The sequence below is a fragment of the Mesoplodon mirus genome (assembly GCF_964341445.2).
Source record: "Mesoplodon mirus genome assembly, chromosome: 14".
In the NCBI taxonomy this organism is placed as follows: domain Eukaryota; kingdom Metazoa; phylum Chordata; class Mammalia; order Artiodactyla; family Ziphiidae; genus Mesoplodon; species Mesoplodon mirus.
This window is the reverse complement of record NC_138990.1, coordinates 31,071,238-31,087,571: the sequence shown is the minus strand read 5'-3', so window position 1 is coordinate 31,087,571 and position 16,334 is coordinate 31,071,238. Positions and strand designations below refer to the sequence as shown.

The 16,334-nt window shown below is 50.2% G+C and overlaps 1 protein-coding gene across 4 annotated transcripts in view; it reads right to left on the bottom strand.

Moving 5' to 3' along the window:
• ASAP2 (ArfGAP with SH3 domain, ankyrin repeat and PH domain 2) overlaps positions 1-16,334 on the bottom strand; it is a 155,474-nt gene that overhangs the window by 65,368 nt on the left and 73,772 nt on the right. For all 4 annotated transcript variants that reach the window (XM_082642051.1, XM_082642048.1, XM_082642049.1 and 1 more), the window contains exons 4-5: positions 3,126-3,200; positions 1,355-1,404 (exon numbers count right to left, since the gene is read on the bottom strand). In XM_082642051.1, coding sequence (XP_082498177.1) covers positions 1,355-1,404; positions 3,126-3,200 — 125 coding nt within the window. The remainder of the gene's footprint in view (positions 1-1,354; positions 1,405-3,125; positions 3,201-16,334) is intronic.

Genomic DNA, 16,334 nt, shown 5'->3' with positions numbered 1-16,334 from the left:
CTCTTGTAACGATCAGGTATGGAACGACAGGCCAGGAATTGTAAAGACGTCGTAAAGCTGTTTGTTGCATATCACAGGGCCTCTCAGGATACATCAATCTTGCATGTAAAGGGGGAGAGCTAATTTTTAAATTTATCCCAGAATTACTCTGAGTTTTAAAGGGTGCTGGCTCCTTCGTTCTCCAATTCTGGGATTGTGTGAGTACCTCTGTCCTCACCTTATCTATGTGTGTCTTGATTTTACAGAATTTGATCTCATTCCTCTTTCAAACCTTTTCCTTTCAGAAGGAGAAGACTCTCTCAGGCAACCCTCTTCAGAGACCCTCTCCTGTCCCTGGTTCAGAAATGCACAGAAGCATTTCCTCTGAGGCCCTCGAGGGCAGCAGCGACGGCAGCTCAATGAAGTCGGCAAATCCATGTCCTGCCCTGGGCTCAACTAGCTTCTCGTGGTTGACCAGCAGCAAATACCAAGCCCAGGTTTCCCACCTGTAAAGCAGGAATGTGGACCCTTTCCTTATTCACTGCACTGAACTGACACACAGAGGCAGGATGCTAATGAGCCAGGGATAGTGAGTCTGGAGCCTATCTGGGTTGAGCCGACCTTCAAAGCATTCCGGTTTAATACTGTATCTGTGCTTACAAACGAATGTGTGCCATCAGTGAGACTCCGGAATTTGGAGCATGGGAACTTAAGATTTCCAGGATGGGATGAGTACCAAAGGTTTGGGATTCCTTGGTGTGAGCACTGTGATCCTTCAGCTCTGAACAGAGACCCAAGGCTGGTAAAAACAAACAAACCCAATTAAATACGTGGAGTTACATCTGAAAAGGCTTTCTTCTTATCACGTCCCACTTTACCAGATGGCTTCATATAAAAGTTTCCATTTCCACTGAGAAAACTCTATTGCCCAATGCACAGCAATTACAAAGCAAGCATGAGGCATTTTAAAATATTTTCTATTTCTCAAGTATTTAAAATAATTGAAATCGTCACTCCCACAGTCGCTCAATCCTCTCCACTCCAGGAAGTGAGAAACTGTGATCAGAAATGTTACAACAAGTGCCTGAAGTCAACCAGCAGAAGTCAATTAACGTTCCTGAAAATAACATTCTGTAGCCATTAGGACATAGGAGGAGGGATGAGGAAAAAACAGTTTAGAGAGGTTTACATCATGAATGTGGACACCAGGTATGAAAGCATCTGGTGTCACAACAAAGCACAGCAACATAGTTTTGGGTGAATTCTTTCCTGGATTAAGGTTTATTTAGACAATACACCTTTAAGCAATAAAGGCTCGATTTAAAATTAAAATCTCAAATTACCTATGCTTACTTTTTTAAGTGAAAATACTCACATTTTTGTTTCGTAGTCCTTCCAAGCTTTATCAAAAGGCTTTTTCAGATCCTGTAAACAGAAAGGCATAAATTAAACAGGACTAATCATTAATTTCTGGGCAAAATAAACTTGTCCCTAGACTAGCCCTGAAAAGAGTAGTAATTTCTGCAATAAATGACATATGTGATCCCAGGAAAAATGGAGAGCTTAGAGCACAGGCTTTTAATCAGACTAGTGGTAGCATTTAGTTTTTTTCTTTCTCTTTAAGAAATTTTTATTATAGAATATACCAAATGCACACAGACAAAAGTGGAAAGAATTATATAACGTACCTGTCAGCTAGCTATAGCAAGCATCAACTCACAGCCCATCCTGTTTCACTTACACCCTGCCCTCTGCCCTGAGATTATCCTGAAATTAAACCTGGAAAAATATAACATTTAATCTGCAAGTATTTTAGTATCTCTCTCTAAAAGAAAGGGACTCTGATTTTCTTCTATTAATATAGGAATCTCCTCAACACATGTACCCCTGATCTGGGTCCCAAAACAAGAATATAAAAGCCATTCACCTTCTCCTGAGGTCTCCCGATTCCACAATTCTGTCTGGAACTCAGGACCTCATATTCTCTGATAAAGCCTGACTCTGAGCCACTAGAAATTCTATCAAATTTGGTTCCCACCTATTTATGCCCCCTTTAACAGGGGTCTTTTAGAAGAGAAAACCCTTTTGTTGTGGGGATTTTTTTCTTTTTTTGACTCTTCTTTGGCCTTCTGACAAGGCCTAAGCTCCACAGCCTGGCACCTAAAGCCTCCAGGAAGGCGTCTGCCCACCCCGTAAGCCTCATCTCCCGCTCTGCAGCCCGCCGACCCAGGGCCCCTTGTGCGGGGCTGCGTCATGCCGCTGCAGACTGGCACGGTTTGCCCTCTGCTCTGTGTGCCCTTCCCTCCCGCTTTTCTGGTTCGCGCCGGACGTGTTCTCCGGGCCCCCAGGGGGTGCTGAGCAGTGTTCCTCAGTGTCCTAACAGCTCCCCGGGCCCAGACTCCTTGCCCCAACAGCTCTCCTGGCACTTCTGCCTCTGCAGAGGCCCCCGTAATCGGCTGGGCTTCCGGATGTGCCAGAGGCCACCGGGGATCACGTGTGGATCCCGTCAGAGCACTCGGTCGCCTAAGAACCGGGGCACGATTGCCTCCCTTTCACTTCACACACCTGTCTGGGCCAATGACATGTGAAAGCAACTTTCTGCTCGGTGCCTGGTGCCCACACAGCACTCGAGCCCTGACTGTCCCCACGCACGTGCCCGGGAAAACAGTTCACGGCTCAAGTGTCTGTACGAGGCAAGGCGAGGCCTCAACAGTGAGCACCCTTCGGAGGACAGAAAAATAAAGGTGGCCCAGGCCTTGCTGGTCATTCTCCCTCCAGGAAACCACCCTGCAAGGATCCTTTCCCAGGGCTCAATCAGGGACACGCCAGCTGGAAAAACCAGGCTTCACACAGGGTTCCCTGCTCAACCGGCAGAACCCAAAAGTCGTTGGCAGTTTCCAGAAGAGCTGTTTCTTTCCCTTCCACATCAGGAGCACCAGCAGGCCAGCCAGAAAGGCCACGGGTCACCACTGTTAGGGCCGAAAGGTGGTGCCACGATGGCCAGTCAAGGGAGCCCGAGGCAGCATGGTGCCACCCCGCCGTCCCAGGAAGAAGGCTCGAGGCCGTGGCGGCCCTGACTGGCCAGCGTGACGTGATTCCATGCCCTATGAAAGCCGCCCCCCGTGACAGGACTCATCGTGTCATACCCCTTTCACTCCTTTTAGGTCCCCCTTCAGCAAACTGTCCAGAGGGAAGGAGATTATGTTGTTCATATTCTGAATCTAAAAAACAAAAACAGAAAAAAATATCCTTATTCCATTTCCTTTTTAATCTAAAGTAAGGACAGCAAGGAGGTTAGAGAACACACGGTGATAATTAAACTTCCCTAAAACCTGACCAGCACAAGTACGACAGCCTTACTCATTCTTACATTCCCTGTAACGATTTTACCTTACAAATGAATATATAACTGACGAAAAGTCTACATCTGTCTGTATTTCACAACAGTAATAACCTTCTATTACTGGGCTATGAAGTCTGTGGAAAGATAATCATTACAACAAAGAAAAAAAATCAATGACAGCATGACTTTACAGATACAGGAACAGAAGCCGCCCCAACACTTCCTATTCTCACTCACGGCTCCATCTGATGCCCTGGGGCTGGGCTTTGGTCAGTTCTGGGGGCCCAGAGCCCCCAATCTCCCTAGCACAGCCTCCAACAGGGGAGACTAAAAGGAAAGACAGAACGAAGGGGGCTTCTGTCTCCTGAGAACGTGTATGAGTGGATGTTGAGAGAGAACTAGAAAAGAACCGAGAGAGAGAGAGAGAGAGAGAGAGAGAGAGAGAGAGAGAGAGAGGAAAGCAGATAAATGAGAAAGGGAAAAGGAGGGACAAGTGGTCTTAAGGTCCCCTATTCTCCCTGAAGCAAGAAGGCAAAAGATGGTGGCTTAGCAAGTTGTCACCACAGATTACATGCGGAGAACCAGACCCTCCTGACACACTTGGGCATGCTCACGCCGAGCAAGCCCGTCCCCGCCGGCCGTTCAGCTGTGAGCCTACTTAAAGACACAAAGCTTCAGTCAGCAAGAACCTCGACGCACAGACCCCCGCCACCCCGGTTCTGAACCCGACCAGAGTCCCTCCCCAGTGAGGAAATAAGCGGAGGCTCTACTTTCTCACCTCCCCAGGCTCTCTCTCCCTAAGTCAGCACAAGTGGCTCGCAGCCTTCTGGGGCTGCGTGCATGTGTCACTCTGGTGACACGTACCGAAATTACGGGAACACAAAAGGACAGAGACAAGAGTAAGGACTTTGGAACCCTGTGCATTCCTTCTTACAATCGAGCAAAGGAGAATTTTATTTTTAGTAGAATTACCTTGACTGGGAAGACCCACCACAGGCACAATGTTTAGGGCAATATGGGATCTGATTTCCATGTACTGTTCAGCACATGAAATCTCAGAACGGAGCAAGAAATTTACTTGAAAAATACTGGTAAGGTGTGTAGGAACGCCTGCACCAACCACCTTTCCTGCCAAGTAAATGGTCAGTTAATGACCGTCAGTGATGTCAGAAATGCCTTCTTGGGTAACTTCTGTCTGGCGCTTACACAGCTCAACATGTGTCATGCACCCGGCAGAGGCACGGTGCCATCAGCCGTGACGTGCTAGGATTAGCCTCAAGAGTTAAGCTGTAAATACTGAAAAGCTGAGTTTAAGGCGAGGTCCCGTGGGTGACGGGAAGGGATGGAGATAAGGCCGTGCAGGTGACTCATCCCTGGCGCGAGCACACCTGGGCTTCCGCTGAGCCGTGGGGGACTCCGTCCCCACACACACCCCTCGTTCCCACCCGCTGCGAGAACGCACCCACCCCGCCTCCTCAGGCCCCTTGTCCCGCCGCCGCCGCCCCCCACCCCCTGCTCATGGCACTCTCCTCCTCCTGGGCTCCAGCCCTTCTGACCCGCTGCTCGCCCACAAGCTCCCTCTGGCCTTCTCACCGCCCTGCCCCTCAGTGGCCTCACTGCCCCTCGTCTGGACTGAGGCACCGCTTCCCCTGCTCGTGGCCACCATCTCCCAGTCTCTGCCTGACCCAACCCCTCCTATGCAGTTGTCGGATTTCTCTGGCGTTGTGCCCCTGATAATGACCAAACCTACTCCCGCATCTGGACACTCACAGTCCAACCTCATCTGCCACGCTTCATCTCAGTATCAGCTGTTCAAAGCCCTCCCATCCATCAGGATTTACTCAGATGCTACCTTTTCCAACAACATCCCAACCTCTCAGCAGGAAGTGACCCCTCCCTCCCCAAATCCTCCGATATTTTCTTTTTAAAAAAATTTCTTAAAGGACTTGACAGGTTCTACCCTACATTTGTCTTATCAAGCTCACGCCACGAATCCTAAGGGGCGGCTTCAAGTTTTTCTATTCTCTACAGCACTCAACGCAGAGCGTGGCAGTGGCTGAGTGAATCAAGTTACCTAAGTATTTTTCTGAGCATCTAATACATAAGAGACAGAATCTAGAGATACATTAATAGCTTTAAACATCATATAACTAATGTGTGAATTCACGAATTCATTCATCATGTATTTACTGAGTACCTATTTTATAGACAGCAGTAAGCTGGCTACAAATGTAAACAAAACATGATGCTTGTCACCTCAGAGGAAGAATAAATATATACACAAGAATTAAACAGAAATTCTAAGACACACCACATGCAGCATGTTTCACTCTGTACAGATACCAGCAGCTCCTGGGGGAAAGAAACGACGACTACAGCTTTAAGCAGTCAGGCGGGCTGACCCGGGCTTGGGAAGAAGGTGACTGGTCAGTTCCGGAGCCGCAAGACTCTGCCCTTTCATCCACGCGATCGCAGAGCCATGGCTGGAATCAGAGCACAGGTCCGTTCAGTCCTCAACGCTGCCCAGAGGGGAGCCAAGGCAGCGCCATCCTGGACAAGTCACGTGCAGGACAGCAGGGACAGCCCAAGGCGGGAGGGGCGGTGGTCAGAGCTGCTCAGGGTGGGAGGCTGAGCTAACGGCACCAGAGCAACCCAGATCTACGGCAGGTTGGAGGAAAAAAGAATAAGATGCTTGCAGATTCAAAACTGTGTTCCTAGGAAGAACTCTAGTATGCTTTTATGAGAGGTGTACTACGTGTGAGCGTATGCGTGAATAAGCGAGAAAAACAAAATCCTCTGTAGCAGGGGAGGAGAACATCACCCGGAACTTGGTTTACATGTCTATTTAAGACTACTTGTTATCGGGACATCCCTAGCGGTCCAGTGGTTAAGACTCTGCACTCTCACTGCCGAGGGGCTGGGTTCAACCCCGGTCGGAGAGCTAAAATCTCACAAGCTGTGTGGCAAGGCCAAAAAAAAAGAGACGTTTTGTTACTTAATTCAAATAAGAACTCAGGTAGTGACGACAGGTATTAGGTAAGAGAAGGTAAACTAAGCTCTGGGATCCAGAAGAGTGAAAAGCTAAGGACATCCGAACACTGGGCCAGCTTGCTTTCATTCTGGACACTGGACACAGGGTGAGCGCGACATTAAACAGCCATCGAAACTGTGATGACTGGGGCTTCCCTGGTGGCGCAGTGGCTGAGAGTCCGCCTGCCGATGCAGGGGACACGGGTTCGTGCCCCGGTCTTGGAAGATCCCACATGCCGTGGAGTGGCTGGGCCCGTGAGCCATGGCCGCTGAGCCTGTGCGTCCGGAGCCTATGCTCTGCAGCAGGAGAGGCCGCAACAGTGAGAGGCCCGCGCACTGAAAAAAAAAAAACAAAAAAAAAACCCAAAAAACTGTGATGACTGCCACAAAGGAGGCACACGGGGCCCTCAGGGAGCGACAAGAGATGAAACTGGGTGGGTAAGAGGGCTCAGGAGACAAAGATGCATTAGACAGAACCTCAGTTCTCACGAACTCACCGTTTAATAAGGCAGATAAAGCACATATTTAAGTAAGTAAAGTGCCATGTGGAAACTCTACGAGCCAGAAATAAAACACCACTGAGAAGAGAAAATTATTTCCAGCCTGGACACCAGGGAAATGTTTGCTGATTGGGGTTATGTGAGATAGACCTTCAACGACAGGGAGAATTACGTCTTGCAAGATGGGGAGGAGGGTGTCCAGGCACAGGAGCAGTGGAGAAGCGGGAGCACATCAGCCAGGGGAGCGGCGGGGGCAGCAGAAGATAAGAGCTGAAGAGGGCAGCTGGAAGAGAATCCCACCAAGGGGATTCTGGCCTCCATTCCATCCATTTCTCTTTCCGGGGGTTACTCAAATGATCTAAAATAAGAAACTACTACTCCTCTAATCAGAAACTAATTAGCTAAATTATTGCAAAAGAGACAGAAAGTAGATCGGCAGTTGCCTGGGGCTGGGGGTGGGAAGGGGGATTAACTGTGAGGGGACAGGAGGGACCTTACTGGGGGGAAGAAAACGTCCCCAAACTGATTTAAGGTGATGGTTGCATCACTTGGTAAAGCTACTAGAAATCAATGACTTGTAGAATTGAAATGGGCGAGTTTTATGATATATAAAATATACCTCATAAAGCTTTTTTTTTTTTTAAAGAAATTATTACAAACATACACAGAATCCCCATCAGTGGGCTTCCTAACAAAGCTCCTCCGCTCCTGGCACCAGCCTCTGCCTGCCCTCTGCATTCACCTGCTCTTGTACGGAACCCACGCAGCACACAAGCATTCTGACTCAGGATGAGCGTCCAGGAAATGACTGGCCCCCGTCTCTGCCTGGGCCCTGAACCATGGGCTGGTGCCCAGATGTCCTGTCTCAGCAAGAGCGCCCTGCAGCAGGAAGGATGGGCTCGCTCTGGGTCTCCCTCTGCCTGCCTGTACTGGGGCCACCCAGCAGCCTCAGGCCCACAGCTGAACAAACCATCTCCATTCTGGCCGTGAGAGATGAAAACCACAGCCAGGACATCACTGCACACACGTTGTGCTCAGCAGCTCCAGCCTCGATTTACGAGCAATAAAACTGTTATGATCGCTGGGAAGAATTAAATTACCCCTGGGTCACCCAACTAGAATATCTCCCTTAGCACCAAGCAAGCATGGGGCTTTCTGTTATCCTCTGACTTGCTTTTAACAAGTATATGAAGTGAAATGGCTTTCTGAAACCCAAGCATGATCTGAATACAAATTATTACTCTTAATTGCTGCTAGTCAGTATGGATCTAATACCAATAGCACACAGACAATCTTTAGAGTCACAGTCCTCCCTGCTCTGTCTTCCCTTTTCCTGGGTTCACCTGGATATGTCTGACAAGATGAGTTGACAAGTAGTCCAGTGTGTGTAATCTCAGAAGGAGAAGGAGAATGATTCAGTCGTGGGGAGACAGGCAGACAGGGCTATCAGAGATCGCAAGCAGCCTGCGTAATGTCATAGCTGATTAGCAAACAAAGACAGACCAGGAGATGGGGCAGGGGTGGGGGAATATAGCCAAACGATAGCCATCTTTCCACATGGGTCTTCCTAATTATTATTATAATTTTTTGGGGGGAGAGGGGGTCTTAAAACTCCTAGACTCGTGAGCTTTGCCACTGCCATACCCTCTAAAAATCTTTCCCCCCTTCCCCGTAACGCTTCCCCTGCCCACAGGGTCGGTGTGTCGGCTGCTCCTTCGGCTCTGTCACTGGTCACCAGCAGCTGCTGGTCCAGCCAAAGCTCCGCCCCTGGTTCCAGCCTGACCCCTGGGAACCCCAGCGCTGCCTTCTCCTTGGCTGGGGATCTGTTGAGAAGCCTGAACCCAGACAGGATTTTTGTATCATAGCGCTCTATTTTTAAGGAGCAGCAAAGAGAAGATACTCAAAACAGAAAAGTTGCTGGGCAGAATCTTCCTAGCTCCAGGCTCATGAGTCTAGAAAAGACCAGGTCTTCCCAGGGCTCTCCTCAAAAACCCTTAATAGTGTCCAACCCTCTTTGGGGATAATCAGCTTTTCCTAAAAGACCATATATACAACATGGCCAAAGAGCCTTACCTGAAATGTACCTGTGTCATTAAGTTTATCTTAATATGCCTAATTTATGAGAAACCAGAGACAGAACGCTGGGATCTGCAGGGTTTTTTCCTTTTTAACTTGGGCAAATGCTGCTCAGTCACAGAGTTAGAGGTGAAATCAAGACCTCAAAGAAGGGCAAACACCTTTTCGTGTGGGCAAAGGCGCTGGCAGCACCTCCGTGCCAGAGGGTGGAGAGCTGCGAAAAGACCTCAGACCTCATCATTTCAATTAAGGGCATCCTTAGCGGAGGCTTTGGCATTAGCCAAGGGTATGTACCTGGGAAACAGCCAGCACCTGCGGAAGCTTCAAGTCTTCTCCAGGAGCTGGAGCCTGAGACCCAGGACTGTGCGTGTGGGTGGCACTGCCGGGGGTGTTATATTATAGTAGCAGGGAAAGGCTTTACACCTGTGCAGTCCAGTATGACAGACACTAGCTACATGTGCCCATTCAAATGTAAATGCATTACAATGAAATCAAGTTAGAAACGAACTCCTCAGTTGCGCTAGCATATTTCAAGTGCTCAAGAGCCATGTGTGGTGAGCGGCTTCGCATACTGGATACAGCAGATGCAGACCATTTCCATCAAGGCAAAAAGTTCTGGTGGACAGCAATGCTTCAGATGAGTAGCCTAAAAAAAATTTTAAGCATCTCTGAAGGTGTAACTGACGTACAATAACCTGCTCATATTTAAAGTGCACAATTTGATAAGTCATAGCACATACATACACCCACAAAACCATCACCCAAACCCAGACAGTGAATGTACCATCACCCCCAGAAGCTTCTTTGCACCCTTTTGCAATTCCCGCCTCCCAGCTGCTCACTCCCCAATCTCCAGTCCCCAGGCAACCACTGATCTGCGTCCATCACCACAGAATAATCTGCATTTTCTAGGACTTTCTATACATGGAATCCTACAGCACGCACTGCTCTTTGTCGGCTTCTCTCACACTCGCTTGGAGATCCATCCGCGCTGTTGCATCAACGGCTCATTCCCGTTTCTTGCTGAACAGTTGTCCATCACCTGGCTTATCCAGACAACTGCTGACAGGTTTTTGTGTTCTTTCCAGTTTGGGGACTACTACAAATCTTATACATAAGGCTTCTCTGATTACTTGTGGGATGGGACTCTCCAATGGTGACCAGGAAGGCCTCTTCAGAAGGTGACGTGGAGTGTGAAGGAAGCAAGGCAGCTATAGCCCCGTGAAAGCCGGGTGGAAGAACATTCCTGGAAGAGGGAATTCCTAACACAAAGGCCCTGAGGCAGGCGCCTGGCAGGGTCAAAGCACAGTTTTCTATGTTCTTTCTGAAGGCTGCTTATCTGAAAGAATGAACATCCGGACAGAAAATCTTTTGGAGAAGCAGAAGGTCCTAGGTAAAGTGGCTTGAATAAATCACTAAATGGCACAGGACCACTTAATCGCATGTAAAGCTTACAAGTGCTCTGAGAAGTCGGTGTTACCCCCATTTTACAGAAATGGAAACAGAGGGAGAGTTAAGCCACCCACTTTGCCCCCAGATCCCACAACTAAGCAGCAGCTGAGCTGAGAATGAGGCCAGAGCCCTTCCCATCATTTCGCTGCCATAGGCAACCGGCCTCCAGAGCGGTCAGTGCTACTCACACCTGACCACGGCTGGAGCGGGACAGGCTGTGAGACCGGAGGTGCCATCTACATCAGGACGTACAGGGAAACACTTTACAAAGGAAAACCATCTAGGTCACTTTCATTTTTAGTGAGTTGTCCCCGGGGGCCGGCGACAACACCGCCCAAAGCTAACCGCGCGCGCACACACGGTCTCGCTCGCTCTCACACGGGGCCCTCACGAGCACATACTCCCAGGCCTGGTTCTTCAGCAGCAGGGCCACGCTGATGGTTTGTTTAATCAAGAAAGGAGATGGGGGAGCCCACGCAGATCTTGAGTGTTTAACACAAACTGGAAGATCAAAACTGGGCAGCTGCCAAAAACACTGGCAACTTTCACACCACAAGAAAGAGGGGAAACAGCTGACCTGGTTTCTGCCTTTAACGCTGCGTCTCTGGCAGTCACACAGCTTTGATCTTTCAGGTTCTAAGTGGAGAGAAAATAGTGACCCTCTTCCACTGCAGAACGGATGATGAAACCACACACCGCAGCCTACTTGCAACCATCTGGAAAACCCGCGTTTTGGGGAGTGGCTGGGCCTGTGAGCCATGGCCGCTGAGCCTGCGCGTCCGGAGCCTGTGCTCCGCAACGGGAGAGGCCACAGCAGTGAGAGGCCCGCGTACCGCAAAACAAACAAACAAAAAAACCCTGCGTTTTCCGCGGGCCAGCACAGAAGGGCCCAGGATTCATCAATCCACAGCTTCTTCTAAAACCCACATGATGTTAAAATGCTTAGTTAAGCCACCCACCGAAAACAAAAGCAGCTTTTCGAATCTATTACCTCCGAGAATTCGAGGTTGGATACTTGCGTCCTCAGCTAGGCCCTGGCGCCCCGGCCTCAGTCTCCCCAGGGGAGGAGTCGGAAGCGGTTGCTGGTTCCTGACCAACGAGGTCAGTGTCACCAGGGAACTGATTAGAAATGCGAATGGATCAGCAACTCTGGGAAACAGCTCCCAACAGGGAGGGTTCTAGCAACCTTCCCAGCGCTGCTGCTGAGCGAAGCTGGAGAACCGCCATTAAGTAGGTGTGGGTGTGGCCTTTTAACAAGTTGCAGGTCCTGCTGGGGCTCCTGGTCCACAGAGGGCACCGTTGAGGACCTCTGCTCTAGGGCAACGCTTCTCAGACTTTAATGGGCTGACTCGTGCCCTGGGGAAATGGCGATTCTGCTTGAGCAGGCCTAGGGGACAAGGGCCCGGGAGCCTGCATTTCTACGAGGCCCCAGATGACTCCACCGGAGGGCAAGGCAAGACTAGGAGCCTAGGGATGCAAATGAAACAAACTACGTCCAAGTGCTCCGTAAACCAGAGTCGGGACTATACAGGGACTGATGTATTTTGTCAAGTTTTAGAGTTTAAGGAATGACTAACAAACAGTGGAAATTCCCAAAGGCAAATGCACCCAGAGAGGCTGGACCTGGAATTTATCTCCAGGTCCCAGGGAGGCAGGGGCCTGAGTCCTGGCTGAGCCAATGACCAACAGGAGGAGACCCAGGACGCCCAGCCCCCCAGCTCACAGCCCCCTCTCTTCGGGGCCATCAACCTCCTCCAGCCCCCAGCTCCTTCCCCCGGGGCCTAGAAGTAGGCGCCAGTGTCTCCCATCACAGAACCCTTCCCTTGCTCACCTTCTCCTTCCATCAGCAGCCTGCGCCTGGAGCAGCGAACTCCCGCCGTCTCTCCTTCTGCTACTGTACTGTCCCCTGCCTGCGCGGCAGTCACTGTGGCGTCCCCGGCACCGAGGCCAACGGCACTCGTCAGCCGCCCCCCTCCTGCTCCTCTGCCTTCCGGGTGCGGCTGACCCTCCGCCTTCACTCACACCCCCTACTCCAGCCTGTCCACACAGCATCCCTCGGGTTTGGCAAAAGATTTTAAAGTTTGAGGTGCCCTACTTCGTGGCAGTTGTTCTTTTAACAGCCAGCAAGTGAGAGAATACACGGTGACAGAAGAAAACAAACACAAACCCTGGTTTGGATTCACGAATGCTTTCAAATGATTATCCTATAACAGCACGTCCTCCGTGCACTTGACAAGCTGTTAAAGGCAAGTGCAAGGAATGTGTTTGCAAACTTTGCCAGGGGCTTAGATGCAGACGGACCCTGTGGTGGCCCCCAGGCCCCCAACCCACCCCTACCCAGGACCCAAGCACCCAAGGCCACGAGAGTCACCGCCCCGGGGCCGCGCCCTCGGGGCTCCGTGGCGTTTGTCCCGGGGCCTTCCCAGCACACACAGCATTCTAATAAAAGTGGCCCAGACGGGAGCAACGAGCGCTTGCTGCCATGCTGCCCAGAGAGCCGGGCCACCCCCGGCGGGTGATCAGCCACTCTTCTCAGCTGAGCTCTCCTCCTGGGCCCAAGGCCTTGTTCCCACCCTGTCCTCTCCCCCATGGCTTTTCCCACTTTCTCTGGCCTCAAGGGGTCAGTGTACCGCAGTGGTTACAATGAGGTGGCACTGCCTTTCCCCCCAAAAAAAAAATAGTATCAAAGTACAATTTACACCCAGTCGTGGCTGTGCTACAACCAAACACAGGGCTCTGACAGTAGTAGCCTTACTGCTTTTGTCGTTTTGGTCAAACTAAGGACATGCTTTCATTTTGGTCAAGGATCTCTGAGTGTAGGAAGCAGCTTGCAGTGTTGAAGCCTTGTGAGTCTCAGAGCATTTCCAGCCATGCATTAGGCCAGATTAAACAACTGGTGGCAGAGATCTCCAGGTGTCCACAGTAACTGTCAGCAGGTCCATCCAGGAACTCTGTTCCCCTAGAGGAGGCCCAGCCCTCAAGCGCTCCTCACGCAAAGCTTACAGACTCCTGCTCTGCGTACAAGCCTAGCAAGCTGGTCGTCGCGCTCTCCAGCTCACAGCGCTGTGAAACAAGGCACCAAGAGTGGGAGAAGCCAGCAATCAGCAGGGAGAAGGGTGTCAGAATATTAAAAAGTAAGTGTTGAAAATGGGAAAGCCGACGATCTGGCACAGATCTAGGGGCAGGTACTCCCACACCGCAGGTCCCGGGCACCAAGAGTTTCTCTAGATCTCAGCGCTGCCCCTTAATTTATGCCCCAAACAACGGTAAGCCTTCCTCCCCAGAAGATAAAACACGACCAGTGCCCATGTTGAATAAGAAAGAATGTAAGACATTTTAAAACAGAAACAGACTCACAGACATAGAAAACAAACTTACAGAGGGGAGAGTGACAGGGGCTAGGGGTCGGGGAATAGATTAGGAGTTGGGGGTTAACAGATATGCACTGCTATACGTAAGATAAACAAGGACCTACTGTATAGCACAGGGAACTCTACTCATGGCAAAGAATCTGAAAAAGAACAGATATATGTAGAACCGAATCACTTTGCTATAACTGAAGCTAACACAGCATTGTAAGTTAACTCTACTTCAATTTAAAAATGCTTTAGGGCCTCCCTGGTGGCGCAGTGGTTGAGAGTCCGCCTGCCGATGCAGGGGATACGGGTTCGTGCCCCGGTCTGGGAGGATCCCATATGCCGCGGAGCGGCTGGGCCCGTGAGCCATGGCCGCTGGGCCTGCGCGTCCGGAGCCTGTGCTCCGCAACGGGGGAGGCCACAGCAGTGAGAGGCCCGCATACCGCAAAAAGAAAAAAAAAAAAAAAAAAAAAAAAAAAAAATGCTTTAAAAGAAAGAATGTAATACATTTTAAAATATAGGACATTTTCAATAGAAGAAGTGAAAAGAGAAGAAAGTTTACGGGAGCACTGAGGGTAAGGACCTCTGCTAGAGAGAGCTCTATGCTAAGCAATGCAATGATGAGCTTTATTAACATGGGGAATCAGCTCCTGTCGACCAACGGCCGATGGTGCTGGGAAGACAGTGCCACCATATTGCCAGCCAGCAGGTGGGCGGGCCTCCCCGCCAGGCCCTGCGCACAGCATAGGGACAAAGTCACACTCTCCTCAACAACCCGACTAGCTCTTCACTCTCTGGCTATAAATGTCTTCTAACTCCAATCACTTGTGTAAAGGAAAAACAAACAAACAAAAAAAACATGACTTCTGTGCACGCTGGTCAGTGGGACTTTCAGGTTCTTCTTTCCGGGTGAGTGCAGTGAAATTCCTCAACCCCAGGGCCACTCTCGGCTCTCGCCATGGAACTCCGTCTGGGCTGAGCCTCCGCCGGCCCCTGCCCTCACCTGGAGCAAGTTCTGTGGACCAAGAGTACATATCCCACAAGCGATTCTCTGAAACCAGAGACGGAGATATCATACCTGTAAGTGACCTTTCAGGAATGTGCTTTCAGGCAACCGTTCATTAAAAGGCCACTTCTTAACACAGAAGTGGCCCTGGAAAATCTTTCCAGGATTCTCACATCCATCTGGTAAGAGGAAAAGAACCGAGGAGACTGGCCTGACTTTATAACCAGCCTAATTTCACACATGTTACATTTCTGGAGCTGCCTTGTTTTTCCCTTTATCCTGCATTACTGCAGAGGAATTCAGACTCTCTGAAGGTGAGAATCTCACCCTTGAGTAACAAAATCTCACTTTATATTAAGCTGGCCTTTCTTTGGAGACGTTCCAACTGCTTTATAAACATTCTTTCATGCTGAAGAGCAGGTAGGTGGTAATTATTATTCTTTCTAGGCAAGAGGTAGGATTGAGAGTCTTGGCCATGCGGAACTGAAATGTTTTTTGATCGCCTGAGGAAAAGCAAAAGCAAGGCTTTAAAAATAAGAGATAGGACAGATGTGACCAAAAATAGGAGTAAGAATGGTATACAAAATACCAAAAAAGGAGAATTCTCCTATCATCAGCTCACTCTCGGAGACAGCTTCTTAGAAACAGCCACTTGGCGTCCTTACGGCTGCAGACCTTCAACACCAGCCCTGGCAAACCCGGCCTGGTGAACATGAATTTGGGCACAGATAAGGTATTTGCTAGGAAACAGGATCAAAAACCCTAACTCCATAAAGTAAAAGCAGAAACTACAGTCATGCACGTGGACTCAGAGCTACTGCCTTCCGGGCTTTAGTAAGTTACCCAACCATAACGACACTGAAATGTCACCTGTGGGGTGGTTTCTAATTTCCGCTTATCCCTGTCACCCTGATGCTGGCCGGTGAGGCGGGAATGGTTTTCTCACACTGTTTTAAGGTGAGGAAACTGAGGTGTCTGGCTGCTCGTGGCTGCAGCAGTTCGGCCCGCTGGGTGTCTCTCTTCATGATGCACTTTACCCGGCATTGCCTTCCCTTCCGTTCTGCCCCCTTTTTCCCCCAAGGAGTTGACAAGGGGCCTTAAATCCTTTAAATACCACAGTGGAAAGAGCATGGGATTGGAGTTTTAAGACCCAGATGTGACCCCTAACCTGTCCCTTGCCGGCTAGGGGCCCCATCTGGGACGGAGGTAACGTGAGGGATCCCGTGCAGCGGACAGGAGGACTCAGTGAACGAGGAAGGACCAGTACACGGGGCTGACAGCGCCGTGGGGGCTCAGGAAGTGACGGCCGTGGGCAAGCCACTCACCATAGGAAGGGGGAGGACAGCGAGGCCTGGAGGGGATTTCTGATGTGCCCAATTTCTGATGTACCCAGCCGCATGCCCTAGCTTCTCCTTTCAACACCGGAAAGGCCACAGTCCTCGGAGCACAGGCCACAGGCCAGGGCGCCTCTGCCCATGACACGTCCTCTGCCTCTGCAGAGCCATGGGGTAGTGGCCAACGTGATAATGTGCCCATCACAATGTCCAGGCCCTGCTCTGCTTTTAGTTTTGTGGAAAATCAAGAAATGAAGG